A 16,344-nucleotide genomic window follows, 5' to 3' on the forward strand; every position below is an offset into this window, starting at 1 on the left:
TGCTCATTCCATTACTTTACACGAATGTGACTTAGATGAAAAGGCAATCATTGATGTCTATCAGGTAAGAACTTTATCACTTACATAATCTTAGCGTGAGCTCTTGAACTTGTCACAAAAGCCAAGAACAGTTCTCTATCCACAGCAGGCATGTCGTCACAGTAGATGGCTTCGCCCGTGGCATGCTTAATGCCAGACAGGTGCATGATGGGATGGCCAATTGGGTCTTGAGGAAGCTGCTTTGGGTCTACGTTCTGTTTAATCAATAACCAATATATCATTTTTATAATTATAAACATCTCCTATAAGCTGGTAGCTATGTAATTTACATCTAAACCAGAGCACTTTTGAAAATGAAAAGTGTCACTATTAATAGCACCATAAGCTTATTTCAACAATTCAACAGGGCCCTGGCTGGTGTAGCTCAGTGGATTGAGCACGGGCCAGAGGATCGCGGTTCGACTCCCAGACAGGGCACATGCCTGGGTTGTAGGCCAGGTCCCAGTAGGGGATGCACGAGAGGCAACCATTCATTGATATTTCTTTCCCTCTCTCCTTCCCTTCCCCTCTAAAGATAAATAAATAAATAAATTTTAAAAATAATTCAAGAGGGAAACTTGGAAGGATGTATAGCCGCAATGTTGCTCTTCTCCCACCTTCACCTTCTTGAATATAGACCACACACATCTCTAATACGTAAATGAATATAAATCTTCCTTCCTGGTACTGTAAAATTACATCACTTAATGCTAATGCTTATGTATTTCCTTAATTGGCACGATCAACATTATTTTACTGCTTGCATCTAAGCACGGTGCATATATTTTCCAGGAGAGCACAATGACATCATGACTGTGTTTACAGAAAATGTTGAGACCGTGTCTTCAATCAGAAGAGCCCTTTTCTTCCTATTTTGAGTGAAAAGGCCTAAGAAATAATTGGCAAAACTCACAACTCAGTCGCTTCCGATGAAAGAATGAAGCCAAAAGAAGATGCATTTTTGGTGATGATCGATTAAGGCTACTCTTTCTTACAGACCTGTGGTGTAAAGTGTCTTGCTACTGGTCCTGTAAGTACCTTAAATATGTTTCATTAACCAAAGAAGAAAGTTCTCCCCCTGTATTTCAGATTTCCTAGTCAGTTGGTTATTGGGGGGAGAAAACTGGAGCTATAAACAAAGAAGGAGTTAAGAGACATGACACAGGCGAAGCTCAGAGACTGAGGTGAAGGCCTTGCCGGCTAAGGAGGCTGGTGATAAGAGAGCGGGAGGCGGAAATTCCGGGAAAATTGCCAACCAAGTGACCTCCCCTTAAAGGGAGAGGGTGGCTCTGGGTCTGAGGAGCTGCCTGCTACACTGTGCTGGGCAGTCCCGGGCACAACTCGCTGCGCCAGCACTGTGTTTGGAACTAGGGCTAAGGCCAAACTCCCAGAGGCTTTCTCTGGCAGACTTGGGGGTAAAGGGAATACAGTGGGTCAGAGTGAGGCCTGGAAAAGGCTCTGGAAGGTCTCCCCTTCTCACCCCATCTGTCCATGGGCCACTTGAGCCCTGGGTGAGGCAGAGACTCTTTCTCCGAGAGGAGCCTCGCAGCACCAGGCCACGTGATCGGGCAGGAGGGGCACGAGAACACACCACCAACAGAGTATGTGCTGCCTAAACTTTTACTGGGGTGAAAAGAAGCCTTAGAAGCTGACCTGTTTCCAATGCAATATCACTTAAGGCATCGGAGGGGAAAAAGTAAATACTTTTGTATTTGATTACTAGAATGTGCAGGCTGGAAAACATATGTGGCACATACTGACAATGAATAAGACATCTGAGTCCACCTAAAGTGGTATCTCATTTCGTTCATAGCCGACTTTCCAGTCAAAGCCACCCCAGAACCAACAAAAGCTCTCTGAGGCTCTGGAATTGAAGAGGAGACTCCAGCTGCCTAGGATCCCACTGATGCTCTTTGCTTTCTTCTCCTTTCTGAACATTTGGATTTAATTTAACAAATACCATGAATGGAAGAGCGTCATCATGCCTATGATGGGAACTTTGTGTAACAATAACTGTGGAAAACACGCTTCTCCAGTGCCCTCTTGGCGCTCATGGGACTCCAGAGGAGGGGTCCTTGTTCACCGCCCACCTGCTTGAGGGAGGCAGAAAATAAACCTTTGGCTTGAGATGGATCAGCAGGAGGGAAGAGGAGAGTGGCATGCGTAATGTGAAAACGTGTTCAGCATTCTTATTGGTTATTTGGAAAATGGGGGAAAAAACCCTATTGCTTTCATAATACAAATGGCAAAAGATAAAACACCAGTCAAGTTTTGGCTGACAATTAAAGTACAGTCATTTTCAAAATTCAATTGGCATAAGACACATGTAGGATGCTCAGAATTTATTCCTATTTCATATAAAATTTACCATTTTATAGTAAGATACATACTCACTGATAAGCATTTATTGTTTTAATATCTGTGACTGTTTCATTTAAATGTAAACTTTAATTTTGTAGTGACTATAATACAATGCACAAAAAAGGAATATTGCTTAAGGTTTTGTTTTTTGATTTTGATTATGGATGTGGTCATCCTGATTTTAAAAGGTAGCAAGCAGAAGATTATCAAGAAAAATAATTTAGGCCTTGGCCCAAGCACCATTAAATAAAGGTAGGCATTGGGCCATGTAGGTGGATAGAGAAAAGAAGAGAAAAATTTTCATATTGGGACTGAGGCAGGAGGAGGGCTTTGAAGCAGCCCCACATACACCAGCCCTGCTGACACAGCTCGAGGCTTTTCCTCCTGACCTAACGCTCTCAGCAGGCCCTTCTTGCTCTCTTTCAAGGAGCTGAGATGGTGATCAAAAGAACGAAACTGTGTGAGGGCTCTATTAGTTTATTAGTTACGGTTTTTCATGCTCCGGTTTTTCATGCTCCGGAGAGTGGGGATCGGCTCCCTCTGAAGGGCAGCCTCCCAGTGCTCCACTGTGAGGCTGTGCTAGGCTGCGAACTTGAATAACATTTGGGTGAAAGATCACCCACATCTTTTTTTTTAAGTTTTAGAAGATTTTTCCTTCCGGAAGAGCAAAATTCCAGGTAATTCATAAGCTTAGACACTAAGGAAACACATCTGTAGGTATCTTTAGAGACCCTGGGACCTTCCTGTGAGATACGCACTTTACTGTAAATAATAAAACACCTAGCACTGGAAAACAAAAAAACCTTTGCAACCTTGCTGTGTGAGGCCTGCCAAGAGATGGAAGAAATATCCCAAAGTATACCTTTGCCCTAGTCTATAGTCAGATACAAACTTGATGATCTCAGTTGAAGGCATTACACTGTATTTTTGGTGTCGGCTATGAAGAATCTCCTGGTGAAAGAGGTTGTACTTGATACTTGTTGCTGCTTGTTCTGTGGCTAGAGAAGCGCTGGAAGGAAGAATGCTGTCCCTCAGCCTGCCGATCTCTCTGTCAAACTGCTTCCAAAGCAAATGAACTGTCTTGGGGAGAAAACGCTCATCTGAGTGCTAACATCACTCTAGGGATGTGGATATTTGCGTGTGTGAAAAACCACAGGAAAAACAGAAATCGACCTCAGCTGTGTGGGAGATGCGCTGCTCCCAAACCTTGTCTTGCAACCTAGAATAGCAAGGTCCCTTTTCAGGTTGTCAACTGCATGAAGATGATCACTCTCCTTTGAATGACTTCAATGCCCATTCATTTATTGTGACTCCTTTCTGAGGTTTACTCCATTGCCGGGGTTAGGCATTTATAAGCCGAAGGTTGCAGCTGCCATATTTTGCAGAACACCAGGGAAGATGGCAGCTGCTTTTAACAGTCAAAATAACCACTTTCAGTGGAGTTTGGTGTGTTTGAATTTTCGAACATACTAAACCTGAAACCGAAGGGTACAGGCCGACTTCGATGTTCATTACAACACACCATAAGCTTTTGTAACGAAGTCCAACCACATATCCAACGTTCTTGACTTAACAAAACTCTCAAGGTAGACTTTCTTAATAATAATTTCAAGAAAAACAACCCCATTGAATCTTATGCAGTTCACCAATAGGATGACTTCAGGTGACACTTTTATGATGTTGTGGCAGAAAACTGCATTTGAAAGTTATGAGAATCCTGTTCTCTCTGACAGCTTTCGTCCGAGAGCTCGAAATAGCTCTTAAAACTATGCTTGATCCAACTCTAAAACGCAGCTCACAGAAAAACCACTAGGTGAATGAAGGTGGGGGAACAAAGTATATTCATATTCGAACAAAACGAATTAGCAGCTCTTTTTAAAAAGCACTACTTCATTTCATCCCCTTCCAGGGCTTGTTTACTTTGCTTCTCTGAAAATAAAACCAAAGCAGCCCCATGGCCCTGACATGGAATGGGACTTCAGTTGCTCTCCAACTTCCCCGCTGCCGAGGGCAGAAGCCTGTGGCAAGCTAGCCAGCTCCTTCACATCCATGGCATGAGGCCACAGAACCAAACACACAACCTTCAAGATGAAAACAGACTTTGAAAAAAATTACCATTAGTATCTAGGTTTTCAGTCACAATTATTCCTGGGTTTAGAAATTTTAGTCACCGCTAGACTGTGAGTGCACCAGAAGGGGACCTCAGGCTTATAAAGCTTGACCATCTGAGGGGTAAGTGGGGATGGCTGAGTGACGGAGTTACAGCCTGGCCCCTCGAATTTAAAAAATGCCACTAACCTGGTAGTTGACTGCACTCCAGCGATGTCTAGAATGAAGGTCTTCTAAAGCACTCTCATACTTGTCTTCCAGGCTAGGATAGTGAACAGGGTCCTAAAAAGCAGAACCATTGTAGATATTTAAAATGTGCCCAAGTGGTGGTGGGAGGGAGTCTGGCATGGTTCTTAACCAGCATCCCTAATCTGAAACTAACATTTACTAAGGACTTGGAACCCCGGAGGTCCAGCAGCTCTCTGAGCTCCAGGGCATGTGCTCTGGAAGGTCCAGACACTAGGAAGAGGCATCTCTGTTTCTTACGATTCTCTCACATGTAAGTCCTTAATGGTTTGAGGACTCAGAAATGGATAAAACAGGAAGACAGAAGCTAAATAAATAAAATGAAAAGGGATAGAATGCATAAACCAGGAAAAGGTCAAAGCCAAAGCACACCACTGTGCATGTGCATGAAACTGCTCGGCACCCCCCGGCCACCAGGAGAGAAAGGAAAATGCAGAGGCTGCCTCCTGGCCACAGCGTCTGGGGGCCCAGGAAGAGCACTTCTTAGAACTAAGGGAAATAGGTCAGTTAGGTCTTTACCCAAGGATTTGAACAATATACCTAGTGGTTATTTTTTGTTAAGAATTTTAAATACAAAATTAAAGCCGGCAAAGTCTTTACTGAATCAAGGAAATTGAATTGAAAGTATGAGAGTACAAGCCAAGAAGTTTTAAATTATATCACTTGGTTCACCCAGGAAATTATATTTGTTTGCTGGTAACTGGAGGAGTCTGCAATTGGCTTTATTGTTTTTCTTGTGACTACCTGGTGATAATATGCCACTTTCATGTGACTTCAAGCTTTTGTTCTCAAAAATTTGATAGAACTGTTTTGGTTCTTAGTTGTTCCCATGTATAATGAGAAGATACCCTCAGAAGCGATGATAAGAGAGAGATTTGTTCCTCTTATTCAAAGTGATCATACCACTAATTTCTATTCCATACTGAGAATCTTCTTGGCTTCTAGTCAGTTGGTTGTAGCATGGGATTAATAAGGCTAATATGGCTCAAGTTCCCTTTGGGTCCAGCAAATTTATTCAGAAAAATTCTTTTAGCTGTGTCCTCCCAAGCCAAGAATCTTGTAACTAACAGATTGTCAAAAGGGAGACCAGGCAAGAGAATGCCGGGATGATTACTTGATTACCACTGCTGCCGAGTCTCTAGGCAGTCTTCATCATGGTCCTCTAAAGCCCCAGGCACCGTACAAGCCCCTTTCCTATGAGGGTCCACTTTACAATGACTTTGTGGGGTGGCTGCCATCATCATCATCTTACAGGTGAGAGAAATAAAGCTGAACCAGAGAAGAAAGCCAAATGCACAAAGGTGACCCCCAACAAGTGGGAGAAGGACTTTACTGAGGGAAAATATATTCAGATCATTAACAAGTTTTCTGCACACCAGCTGGACAAACAATGGATCAGAAACAAAATACCTGAGTAGTGCTAAACAAAATCCTGCGTAGCTCTGTGCTCTGCTTGCAATCCTTGCCCAATTTACAAGCCATCAACCGACAGCCTGAAGAGTTCCCAGCAAGCCCCTGTGTTTCTAATTTGGGCTTTCTTTGCTGTTTTACTGCCATTTGGCAGGGAGTTGCTGCCTTCACTTTGGGTACCACCATGGCCCCTAGTACAGGAAAAGCTAATACAAGGTCAGTTCCATTTACCATCCTCTTTAAAATCTGTGACACTTCCAGGTAGAACTTGAAGAGGAAGCTGATGATAAGAGTCCTCTTGAACTCCACCTTCCCACCTGGAGCTGAACCTGGAAGGAAGACTTCCTCCAGAACCAGCCTGCAAGCTGCATCCAGCATCTCTTCATTCCAGGGCCTGTGAGGGTTCAAAAGGAAGACTCCTTGCCTGACAGGACTCATTACCTCGCAGGCTCATCAAGTGTGGAAGACAAATGGCTACAACCTAATGCATGAAATAAGAGTACAAGCTTCCAACTCAGTAACCCATGTGCAAACCACAATCTACCACCCTCAGGTGTCTAGTCCCGGCCTCCCTCTTCCTCATCCGTAAAAGGGAAATAATAGTAGAACTCACCTTGTGCAATGGCCATGAGAAAGAAATGACAAACTGTGTCACGTCCTTTGCCCAAGGAGCAAAGAGCTCTATGTCACTAGAATGTTTACTGCAAGACAGGTTTTGTTCTAAGCTCCTTAAGTGTATTCATTTATTTAATCCTCTCAACTGTCTTATTGGTGGGGATGATTGTCCCCTTTTGTCAGATGAGGAAACTGAGCTATCATAGGGTTAAGTAAGGACTGAGATCACAGAATCAGTGGGGGCTGAACTGAGATTTTGAACCAAGCATTTTGGCTCAATTGAGCTCGAGTTTTTAACTATTACACTCTACTACTTAGGAAATGGTAACTGATACCTAGTAAGTATTCAAGAAATATTGGCTGTTAGGATTACCTACAGATATTAAACATCAGGTAAGCAAACACACTTAACTATTTATGATAAAACAAACTCCCCCAATCTGTTTTTCATTATGGTAAATTATTCTCTCAATGAATAGTGTAAATGTACTCATTTTGCTTACCGTATCTATGTTATTGGGACATACCCCTTCCTTTCTCTCTCTCTCTCATGTACAGACTATACGATTCCCACTTCAGAATTCAGTAAAATCCAGACATGCAAATAATTATAAAATCTTACTGGATTTCCATACCATTAAATAAAAAGGTACTAAGCATTTTTCCTCTTGTAATTGCATATCATCAAAAAAAAAAGCTGTTCTGTCACTTGGAGTCCAAGGACGTGATGTCATACCTTCCGATGAGCTTCTGGCAGGAATTCTTTGCACAGACGGTGGTTGGACCAACACCTCCATACGAGATGGATAACTCTCTAATGATGCCACTACCTTCTCCAAAAAAGACTCTCATTCCTGAGTTGACAATCGCGAGCGCATTCTGTTGCCTCTGGGCTTGTCGGAAGGCTGACACAAATTCCCACTGCAAGCCAAAGGAACCGACACATGCAGAAACACACTGTATTTCTAGGCAGTGGACATATGTTGCCTCACAGATCCTTGCCACACTCTGTTGGGGGCTGAGTGGTATCCTCTCAAAGTGGATGCCTTTAAGCCCTAACTCCCAGTACCTGAGAATGTGACTGCATTTGGAGACAGGATCTTTAAAGAGGCAATTCATTCAAAATGCAGTGATTGGGGTGAACACTAGCTCAACATGGTAGTGTCCATGTGAGAAAAGACAATTTAGACACATACATAAACTGAGGAAAGATCATGTGAAAACACAGGGAGAAGAGGGTCATCTACAAGCCAAGGAGAGAGGCCTCAGAAGGAACCAACTCTGCTGACACCTTGACAGCTGATTTCTGGCCTCCAGAACTGTGTGAAAGTGACTTGTTTAGGCCACCCATTCTGTGGCACTTTGTTACGGCAGCTTCAGCAGACTGACACCTGCTCCGAGGCAGGCTTGATTATGCCCTTTTTACAGATGAGGAACCTAAGGCTTGGAGCACATCAGTAATTAGTTCAGGGTCCCAGGAGATCTTGAAACCAGGATTCAATCTTGAGTTTAACTCTACTTTTTCCCCCACTATGTTCTATTGCAAATATATTTTTTGTAGTTTCTTTCAAACCCCAAGATTTAGGTAGAAATACATTTCCATGGGGTTTTTTTGGCTTATATATTTGTTCTCTTATGAAATTTATTGGGGTGACAGTAGTTAATAAAATTATACAGATTTCAGGTGTACAGTTCTATAATGCATCGAGTCTTATTTGGGGAAAAGCCTCATGTCACAAAGGTTATTAAAAAATCAAAAAAGTAACAGTAGAATTGGGGGGGGAATAAGAGAGTGAGAGGTGGAGATGAAGGTCTCTTGATTCTAGAAATGGTAGAAGACTGCATAACACAAAGAAAAGGACCCACGTGCATAATGCACACATTTTTGCCCAAGTTTTTTGAGGGAAAAAATCAGGAAGCACATTATACATGGGTAGTACCTGAAATACCCTGTATCTCTTCTTGTGTTTTGTAATTATTTGTTACATAAAATTTTTGTACCATAGTATGGTCAAAAATAAATGCCTAAATTTCTTTCTAATACAAAAACCAACAATCTAAATATAAATAAGTAAGTAACTGAATTAAAAAATTAAAATAAAAGATTTTTTTTTCCTGGAAGTTTGGGCCAAAGACATGGGTGCACATTATATACGGCAAAAAATGGTAAGTAGTTACAGAATAGCCATGGAGATGTAAAGTATGATGTAGGAAATGGAGTGGCCAAAGAACTCATACACATGACCCACAGACATGGACAGTGGTGGGGGGATTGCCTGAGGGAGTGGGGGTGCTGGGTGGAGGAGGGAAAAGGGGGAAAACCTGGGACAACTGTAATAGCATAATGAATAAAATACAAAAAAAGGAAAGGGCCATGCTCACCTTCCTGGAGTAGGGGATGTTCACTGAGACCAAGATTTCTTCAGGCCTAAGATCTGCACTGGGGCTCTTCCTGAGAAACTGCTCATTTAAAGGAACCTGTCGTCCTCCCTCTGTGGACAGAAATGACACCTTCTGGGAATTTGTACTATCAAACAGTCAAAATGCCCCAGACCCAGGAATTAATTCCACCAAATACCTGAGGAAACTGATTTTTGGGGAAAAGAAGTGCTCTTCCTATGCTTACCAAATCTTTCACCCCATAATGGCATCTTTTTTTTTCTTTCTTGGCTTATAAATACAAATATCTAGCAGCGTAGCCAAGACCTCTTCCTGAACAACACAATTCATTTTGAGCTTTGTAAACAGGGAGAAGATTTCAATACCGCTTTTCATATTCCAATCAAATCATTCAACAAACACTTAGTATTTATGATTGGGACCCTACTAGGCATAGTAATGAATAATAAATTGCCTTTAATGAATTTTTATAGTAGTGAGGTGATATCTTGTTTATATCTTTTCTCAGCACTTTAAGAATTTTTCTTTTTTAAAAAGAATTTAAAAATTTTATTTATTTATTTATCTTTAGAAGGGAAAGGAAAGAGAGAGGGAGAGAAATATCAATGTATTTCTCTGTATTTCAATGTATATCAATGTATTCAATGCCTCTCGTGCGTCCCCTGCTGGGAACTAGCCTGCATCCCAGGCATGTGCCCTGACTGGGAATGGAACAACGATCCTCTGGTTTGCAGGCCCGCGCTCAATCCACTGAGCTACACTAGCCAGGGCAGAATTTCTTTTTTTTAATCAATACATTTGGGGGAGAAACTGTTTAAAGCTATAATAAAATAGGACTTTGGGAAAAAAGCTAAGAAGCTTTTGATTTTTATAGTCACACCACAAACCTCTTTCTCAATATGTGATTTTTAAAGAGACGCTATACAAACTGATATTTCTGAATGCAAATCTTCCTCTTTAGGATAATTTGTGGTTTCAATGATATGAAGAGTAGGTATTTAATAGTGTAGATAATAGAAAGATAGTCCCTATTTTAAAATAAAAAAACAACAGATTTATGGAGAACCAATTAGAATTTCCTAATTGTTGCGACCAGTGCGGATTGGAGGTACCTGAGTGGGGGCAACAGGAGATTAGAAAGACATGACACAGCCAGTTTAGGGAAAAGCAGGGACCAGGTGGGACATTGTCCTCTGATGGAGAGACAATGAGCCCTGAACGTGGGTTCCGTGTTTGTTTCATAGGGTGGGTTAGATACAGCTCAAGGACATTTTGCAAACTTAGGAAGATGCTGCAGGCATAGATGGTTCCATTCCCAGACTATCTAACCAGTACATATGTCTTCTGCAAAAGTTACAGTGCATACAGTTGAAGCTTGTGGTTATTTATCTCCTTCTCAACCCCCCTGGGTTTGGGCTGTATGATGCCAGCCTCATTCATCCCCCACACCTAATAATGGCTGACCAAGGTGGAATAAGAAATCAATTAAAAGGCCCTGGCTGGTGTGGCTCAGTGGATTGAGTGCTGGCCAAAGAGTCGCTGGTTGGATTACTAGTTGGGCACATGCCTGGGTTGTAGGCCACGTGTCCAGTATGGACACGAGGTGCAACCACACATTGATGTTTCCCTCTCTTTCTCCCTCTTTCCCTTCTCTCTAAAAGTAAATAAATAAAATCTTTAAAAAAAAGACAGACATTAAAAGTCCTGAAGTTAGTTTCAAAAACAGCTCAAGTAAATACTGATAAAATAAGCCTAGCCATCGTCTGACAGGAAAAGGTCTAGAGGCCTCCGTCCATGACAGACTAGGTGTGAGCGCCCTGCGCTGTGTGGGTGCCAGCACTCTCCCGGTCACCTGGGGAATGTCTCCAACAAAGGACCCAATTGTTCTCAAGAGCCTCTAGTTCTCGCCACTGCTGGGATCACATGTGGACACTACCAACCCAAGTGCGGTCAATGTCGGGTGACCAGTATGGGAAAATATCTGGCCCTGGTCCTTAGAAAGGAAGAGATGAAGACATTGGAAGTGTGTAGAATCAGGGCCAGACGGACCAACTTTCCAGCATCCAGAAAGGCAGACAGAACTATTGACAGTGTAAAGAATAGTTGTTTTCAAAACTGGGCTTCCTGCATCCCAGAGAGACAAAGGGTGGAAGGAGCACATATAACAGTCCCCAGGAGGGAGCTGTCACTTACGTTTCGATAGCAAGTTGAGGGTACAGTTGCCCACAGCCAGGATGGGATTTAGATCTGAATCTAGATGTCTGCTCACGATGTGGCCCCCTAAAGACTTTTTAAAATAATGAGTTATTTTCACCCCAGTTGTATAATTATAAAAAACACAAGAGATAAAATAAGAATTAAATGAGGCTTTGGAGAACTATTTTTTTTGCTTGTTCCAAAAGAATGAAAATGTTATGATTGTTAGGGACAGTCTTCAAACAACACACGCCAGTTCACTGTTATCAAGTACGTACAGCCATGTTCCTGATCTGAGATCCAGCCAGAGTCTGCAGGTGCTTCAGGAGAGCCTGGTATGTTTGTGTCTTCTCCTCTGGGAGCTTCAGGATTGCATCAGCCAGGATGTCCTTCACCTGAGCCNCCCACAGCCAGGATGGGATTTAGATCTGAATCTAGATGTCTGCTCACGATGTGGCCCCCTAAAGACTTTTTAAAATAATGAGTTATTTTCACCCCAGTTGTATAATTATAAAAAACACAAGAGATAAAATAAGAATTAAATGAGGCTTTGGAGAACTATTCTTTTTGCTTGTTCCAAAAGAATGAAAATGTTATGATTGTTAGGGACAGTCTTCAAACAACACACGCCAGTTCACTGTTATCAAGTACGTACAGCCATGTTCCTGATCTGAGATCCAGCCAGAGTCTGCAGGTGCTTCAGGAGAGCCTGGTATGTTTGTGTCCTCTCCTCTGGGAGCTTCAGGATTGCATCAGCCAGGATGTCCTTCACCTGAGCCAGGCTGAGGCCGGCACCTAAGGTCAGCCCTGAAATGAAATTATCTGTAAATAATACGATGTGATCACTGCTGATCTGGAAATGTGAATCTGTTTTCAGGTTACAGATTCGGGAGCATTACACTGGATTCGTGCTGTCCTGCTCATTGGTGGTGATGGAGGTGTTGGCCCCGGGAGTCGTGCTGGTGGGGATTGTTGTGATGGTGGCTAAATGTTCTGAACACTCACTGGGTCAAGCACTACAGTGAATGCTCCACAGAATCTTCTTGAGTCCTAACAAGCTTTTGAGATATTATTAGCTCTATTTCACAGATTAAGAAACCAACTAAGTTTTTCCAGCTAATGTGTGACATAGTCAATAATGAAACTCCAGAACCAGGCTCTGACCTCACATTTATATTGCTTCTCATCATTGCCATTCCATTAATTTCCTTATCAGGATGAAAAAGAAAAGAACAGTCTGGAAGCTGCTTAATTCATAAACTTGCTTTGCTTACTATGGTGCTTCTGGAGAGCAAAGACAGTGTTCTATTCACGCTTATCTTCTGTCCAGCACTTAGCACAGTGCCCTTTACTGGACAGTTGCTACATTTCTCTGGTACGGAGCACAAAGTTACTCAGTAAAAATGTGACTATTCAGACTATTAGCATCTCACGAGATTACAGAGAATCCTTTCCTGAGCCTCCTCCGGAATTCTATCATTCTAACAAGAAGAGACTCTCTGTATATTACAATCAGGAGTAATTCTTTTTTCTGGTTATTTGCTGGGCAAACAAGATACATTAATGCATTCTAACTAAGAAAACAGGGGCCTTGAGACTCACCATCATATGCATAGTTCACAACATTCAGTTCTTCAATTCTATCAGGAGAAATGATGACTGGGTGAAAGAGGCCTTTAAACTTTACTTCAGGCCCTGAAGGATTAGAAAACAAAATAAGAAGACTAGGACAAAGGGGGATGACTGCCTTGTTAACTTTGAAGTTGTTATTAAAACTGATGTCTTTAAATATATGAAAACCACATATCTTTCTACTGGTCTGTTCATCACCCAGCCACACATGCACAGAGGGAACAGCCAGAGAAATTTTCCCTGCCGTGGGGGACCCTTTGGACTTGTCAGCCTTAAAACTTGGCTGATGGATCCAAGACAACTTGTGGCCTACTCAAAATTCTTTTGGGGAGGACTCCAGGAGACTCGTCAAAGAAGCCGGCAGGCAAATTGAGTTTACAACAGATAAAATAGAAAGGCCCTCTAACTGCAGCCCGTACCTACTAAGATACAGTGAGAGAGAAAACAAAGAACCATTTCAAATACAAGCCCCTGATTGGTCTCCACAGGGAAAGACAACAGCTGTCACTGAACTGCTGCTCCTGATTGGTTGCGAGGCAGGCCTCCTGGGGGCAGCTCTGGCACAGCTCCCATCAGGGACAATGGGGCTTGACTTATGTAATGGGAGTTGTGACAGTCTTCTGCGCAGGGCTGAGGAAGTCAAGGCGGAATGAGGCTCATTTTCCCGAGACTTGCGCATATGAGGTTCTTTTCCCCAACACACTTTCCCCAGGTTTCCTCATACGAGGTCCTTGGTGTCCTGCATACCTGCAGAGGTGTTCCCCATGATGACGGGGGCCTGGGGATACTTGACTTTAGCTTCTAGAAGTTCCTTCAGGGTCACTGGGGAAATCCACGTCATTCGATCACTACCAAAAATTCTGGTCCTTTGTGGTTGTTTCTCAGCCATAATCTATTGAAAAACCAGTAGGGACTTGAGATTATTTTATGACAATATTTTCACCTCTTTTTGCTCTATCTTTCCAGGCACAGAGAAAAATAGAGATGCTATAAGAAATAAAATAAAAATGACCCAAAAGTATAGCTTCACTAGGAATCAGAATAAAAATATGACAATATTTTACTCCTTCTGGGGACTGTCCCAATGCCTCTTTTTGGTGCTTTTATAACTCAAAGGAATTTATTTCAATATTTGAAAATATTTTAACATGCCTAATTTTGTCAAAACATTCTTCTGTGGAAGAATACACTTTCTACTTCCACTAGAAAACATGTATATACCTGCAAATGTGATGTTAGTTCGTAACATTTTTTACAGATATTAACTGCTGCTTGTTACATTCAACTGCCTTCTCAAGGTGACTTCACGCTTACGCCCCCATCTCTGCATTGGGCCAAACTCGCTAGACCTTGAACTAAGGATGACAGGTGGATATCACGTTTGCCAATCAGCCTTTGAGAGGATCCGTAAGCAAATACACTTCCTACCATTATTTCACCACACATTCCTCTACGCAAACACAACTTTGCCTTAACTTACCATTAGCTCGGGAGGAAAAATCAATTCCTGAGTTGGATCCAATGGCAGAAACTCCTCTTCTGAGAAAAGTTTTTGACTTGTCTTAAAAAGAGAAAGTACCTAAAGTTATTGTCATCAGTCAGCTCTAACTAGTGTACTTTAAATCCTTTGTGGGATGAGGCCAGAAAAAGAGAGACACACAAAGACAGACCAAAAAAAAAAAAGTCCAGCTGTAATCTCTGAGCTCTAAGTCAAGGGCTCTGAGACACCCGGTCTTTAGCAAGTGGTGTGGATGTCAGTGCGTCTCCAAAACCCTGCAGTCCCTCAACATTCTCTCTGGAGCTTGGGGAAAGCAGAGCAGGCAGGCGGCAGCACCAAGCCCAGCTGAGAACAGGAACGTCTCCCCGAGCTCCCACCTGTTTTTTCATCTCCCTAACATCTCCACTTCGCTTCTTCTGGCCCTTGAAAAAAGACCCGAAGAAGGCCTTTTTAAAAACTAAGGAACACTAAGGTATCAATGTGTTTTCTCTCCTATAGTTTGCTGTTCTTTGAACAAGAGTAATATCTGGAATGAAGAATGAAGTTGTCAGGATTGGACTTTTTTACGGGGGGAGGGGGGAACAGAGATGGAGTGAGAATGGGACACATCTCAAACTGAGTTAACATTGGCAACCTTGTATTCTTCCTAAAAGTCAGCGGGTCTCTGATTATGTCCTGAGAAACCCTTACAGAAAATTTATATTTCACTGACCTCATCTCCTTCCTCAACTTCTGGTGATCCATTTATCCCTTGTTTCAAACAGCAAACCCCATTTTCTTTACTTTGACAACAGCCAGAAGTCTAGTGGGTGAAAAAACAAGAAACCAAGAATTTATTCTGATTCTACTAAGAATTTTTCAGCTTTATTGAAGTATAACTGATAAATAAAATTGTATACATTTAAAGTATACAATGTGGTCATTTGACATGTATATTTTTTATTAAATAATCACGACAATTAGGTTAATTAGCACATTTATTGCCTCACATAATTACCATTGCCTGTGTGTGTCGGGGGGGAGGGAGAACACTAAGTCTATTCTCTCGACAAATTTCAAGTACACAGCACGGTATTACTAACTGTTGTCACCATAATTTAAAGATCGCATAACAAGGTCTGGCACACAGCAACAAATATTAATGATTTATTTTTAATATTGATATTTAGTATTTTATTAATACTAAACATTAACATGCATTATTATCACTCTGTTCTTGTTAACGGTGTACTGATTTCATAGTTCGCCTTCCAAAGGGCAATCTATGTCCCTCATTTCAAGGTCATTTGTCCATCTACTCATTCAACAAATATTGGCCGAGTGGTTATTTAATCAGTGAATGGTGACCAGCTCTGGAGATACATGGCTTCTCTCATCAAACAGACCGAGGCCTGACCAACGGACAGAAGGGCAGACGGGCAGTTCCAGCACCGCGTGAGCGGCGCTGTGGCAGGCTCTGCACGGGGGCCGCAGGAGTGCCTGGGCAGGGCGTCTGACTCGGGAACGGTGACCTACAACCCATGTCCACGTGCCTCGGTGCTCATTACGTGCCTGCCAGCGCAAGCCCAGGGAGCGAGGGTAAGTGCCCTGTGCCAGGTCAGGTAACAAACAATTACGGACCTTGAGAAAAGAAGTAGCTCTGAATCTGTAGAAATGGCTGTTCTCCTAATCACACCGGGCAACCCCCTAGTGTTTTGTTTCACTGGGGAAAAAACATACTCAATAATATGTTTCTTTCTACTCACATTACAGAAAGTCTTGCACGCATCAATTATGGGCCTGTATCCAGTGCAACGGCACAGGTTACCTAAAGGAGAAACCCCAGCTCTGTTAATCAA

The 16,344-nt window shown here is 42.3% G+C and overlaps 1 protein-coding gene across 3 annotated transcripts in view; it reads right to left on the reverse strand.

The window, feature by feature from the left end:
- The window catches only part of AOX1 (aldehyde oxidase 1), a 69,218-nt gene that overhangs the window by 38,395 nt on the left and 14,479 nt on the right, over nt 1-16,344 (reverse strand). For 2 of the 3 annotated variants that reach the window (XM_037043663.1, XM_037043664.1), the window contains exons 6-18: nt 16,252-16,313; nt 15,219-15,308; nt 14,489-14,569; nt 13,756-13,900; nt 12,979-13,071; nt 12,149-12,183; nt 11,655-11,771; nt 11,374-11,467; nt 9,163-9,272; nt 7,517-7,701; nt 6,397-6,559; nt 4,699-4,791; nt 85-254 (exon numbers count right to left, since the gene is read on the reverse strand). In XM_037043663.1, coding sequence (XP_036899558.1) covers nt 85-254; nt 4,699-4,791; nt 6,397-6,559; nt 7,517-7,701; nt 9,163-9,272; nt 11,374-11,467; nt 11,655-11,771; nt 12,149-12,183; nt 12,979-13,071; nt 13,756-13,900; nt 14,489-14,569; nt 15,219-15,308; nt 16,252-16,313 — 1,438 coding nt within the window. Of the gene's footprint in view, nt 1-84; nt 255-4,698; nt 4,792-6,396; nt 6,560-7,516; nt 7,702-9,162; nt 9,273-11,373; nt 11,468-11,654; nt 11,772-12,031; nt 12,184-12,978; nt 13,072-13,755; nt 13,901-14,488; nt 14,570-15,218; nt 15,309-16,251; nt 16,314-16,344 lie in introns of all 3 variants that reach the window. The other variant, XM_037043665.1, reaches the window with a different exon arrangement.

This window comes from Sturnira hondurensis, unplaced genomic scaffold (genome assembly GCF_014824575.4).
Source record: "Sturnira hondurensis isolate 20B ecotype Veracruz unplaced genomic scaffold, ASM1482457v3 Scaffold0004136, whole genome shotgun sequence".
Classification (NCBI taxonomy): Eukaryota; Metazoa; Chordata; class Mammalia; order Chiroptera; family Phyllostomidae; genus Sturnira; species Sturnira hondurensis.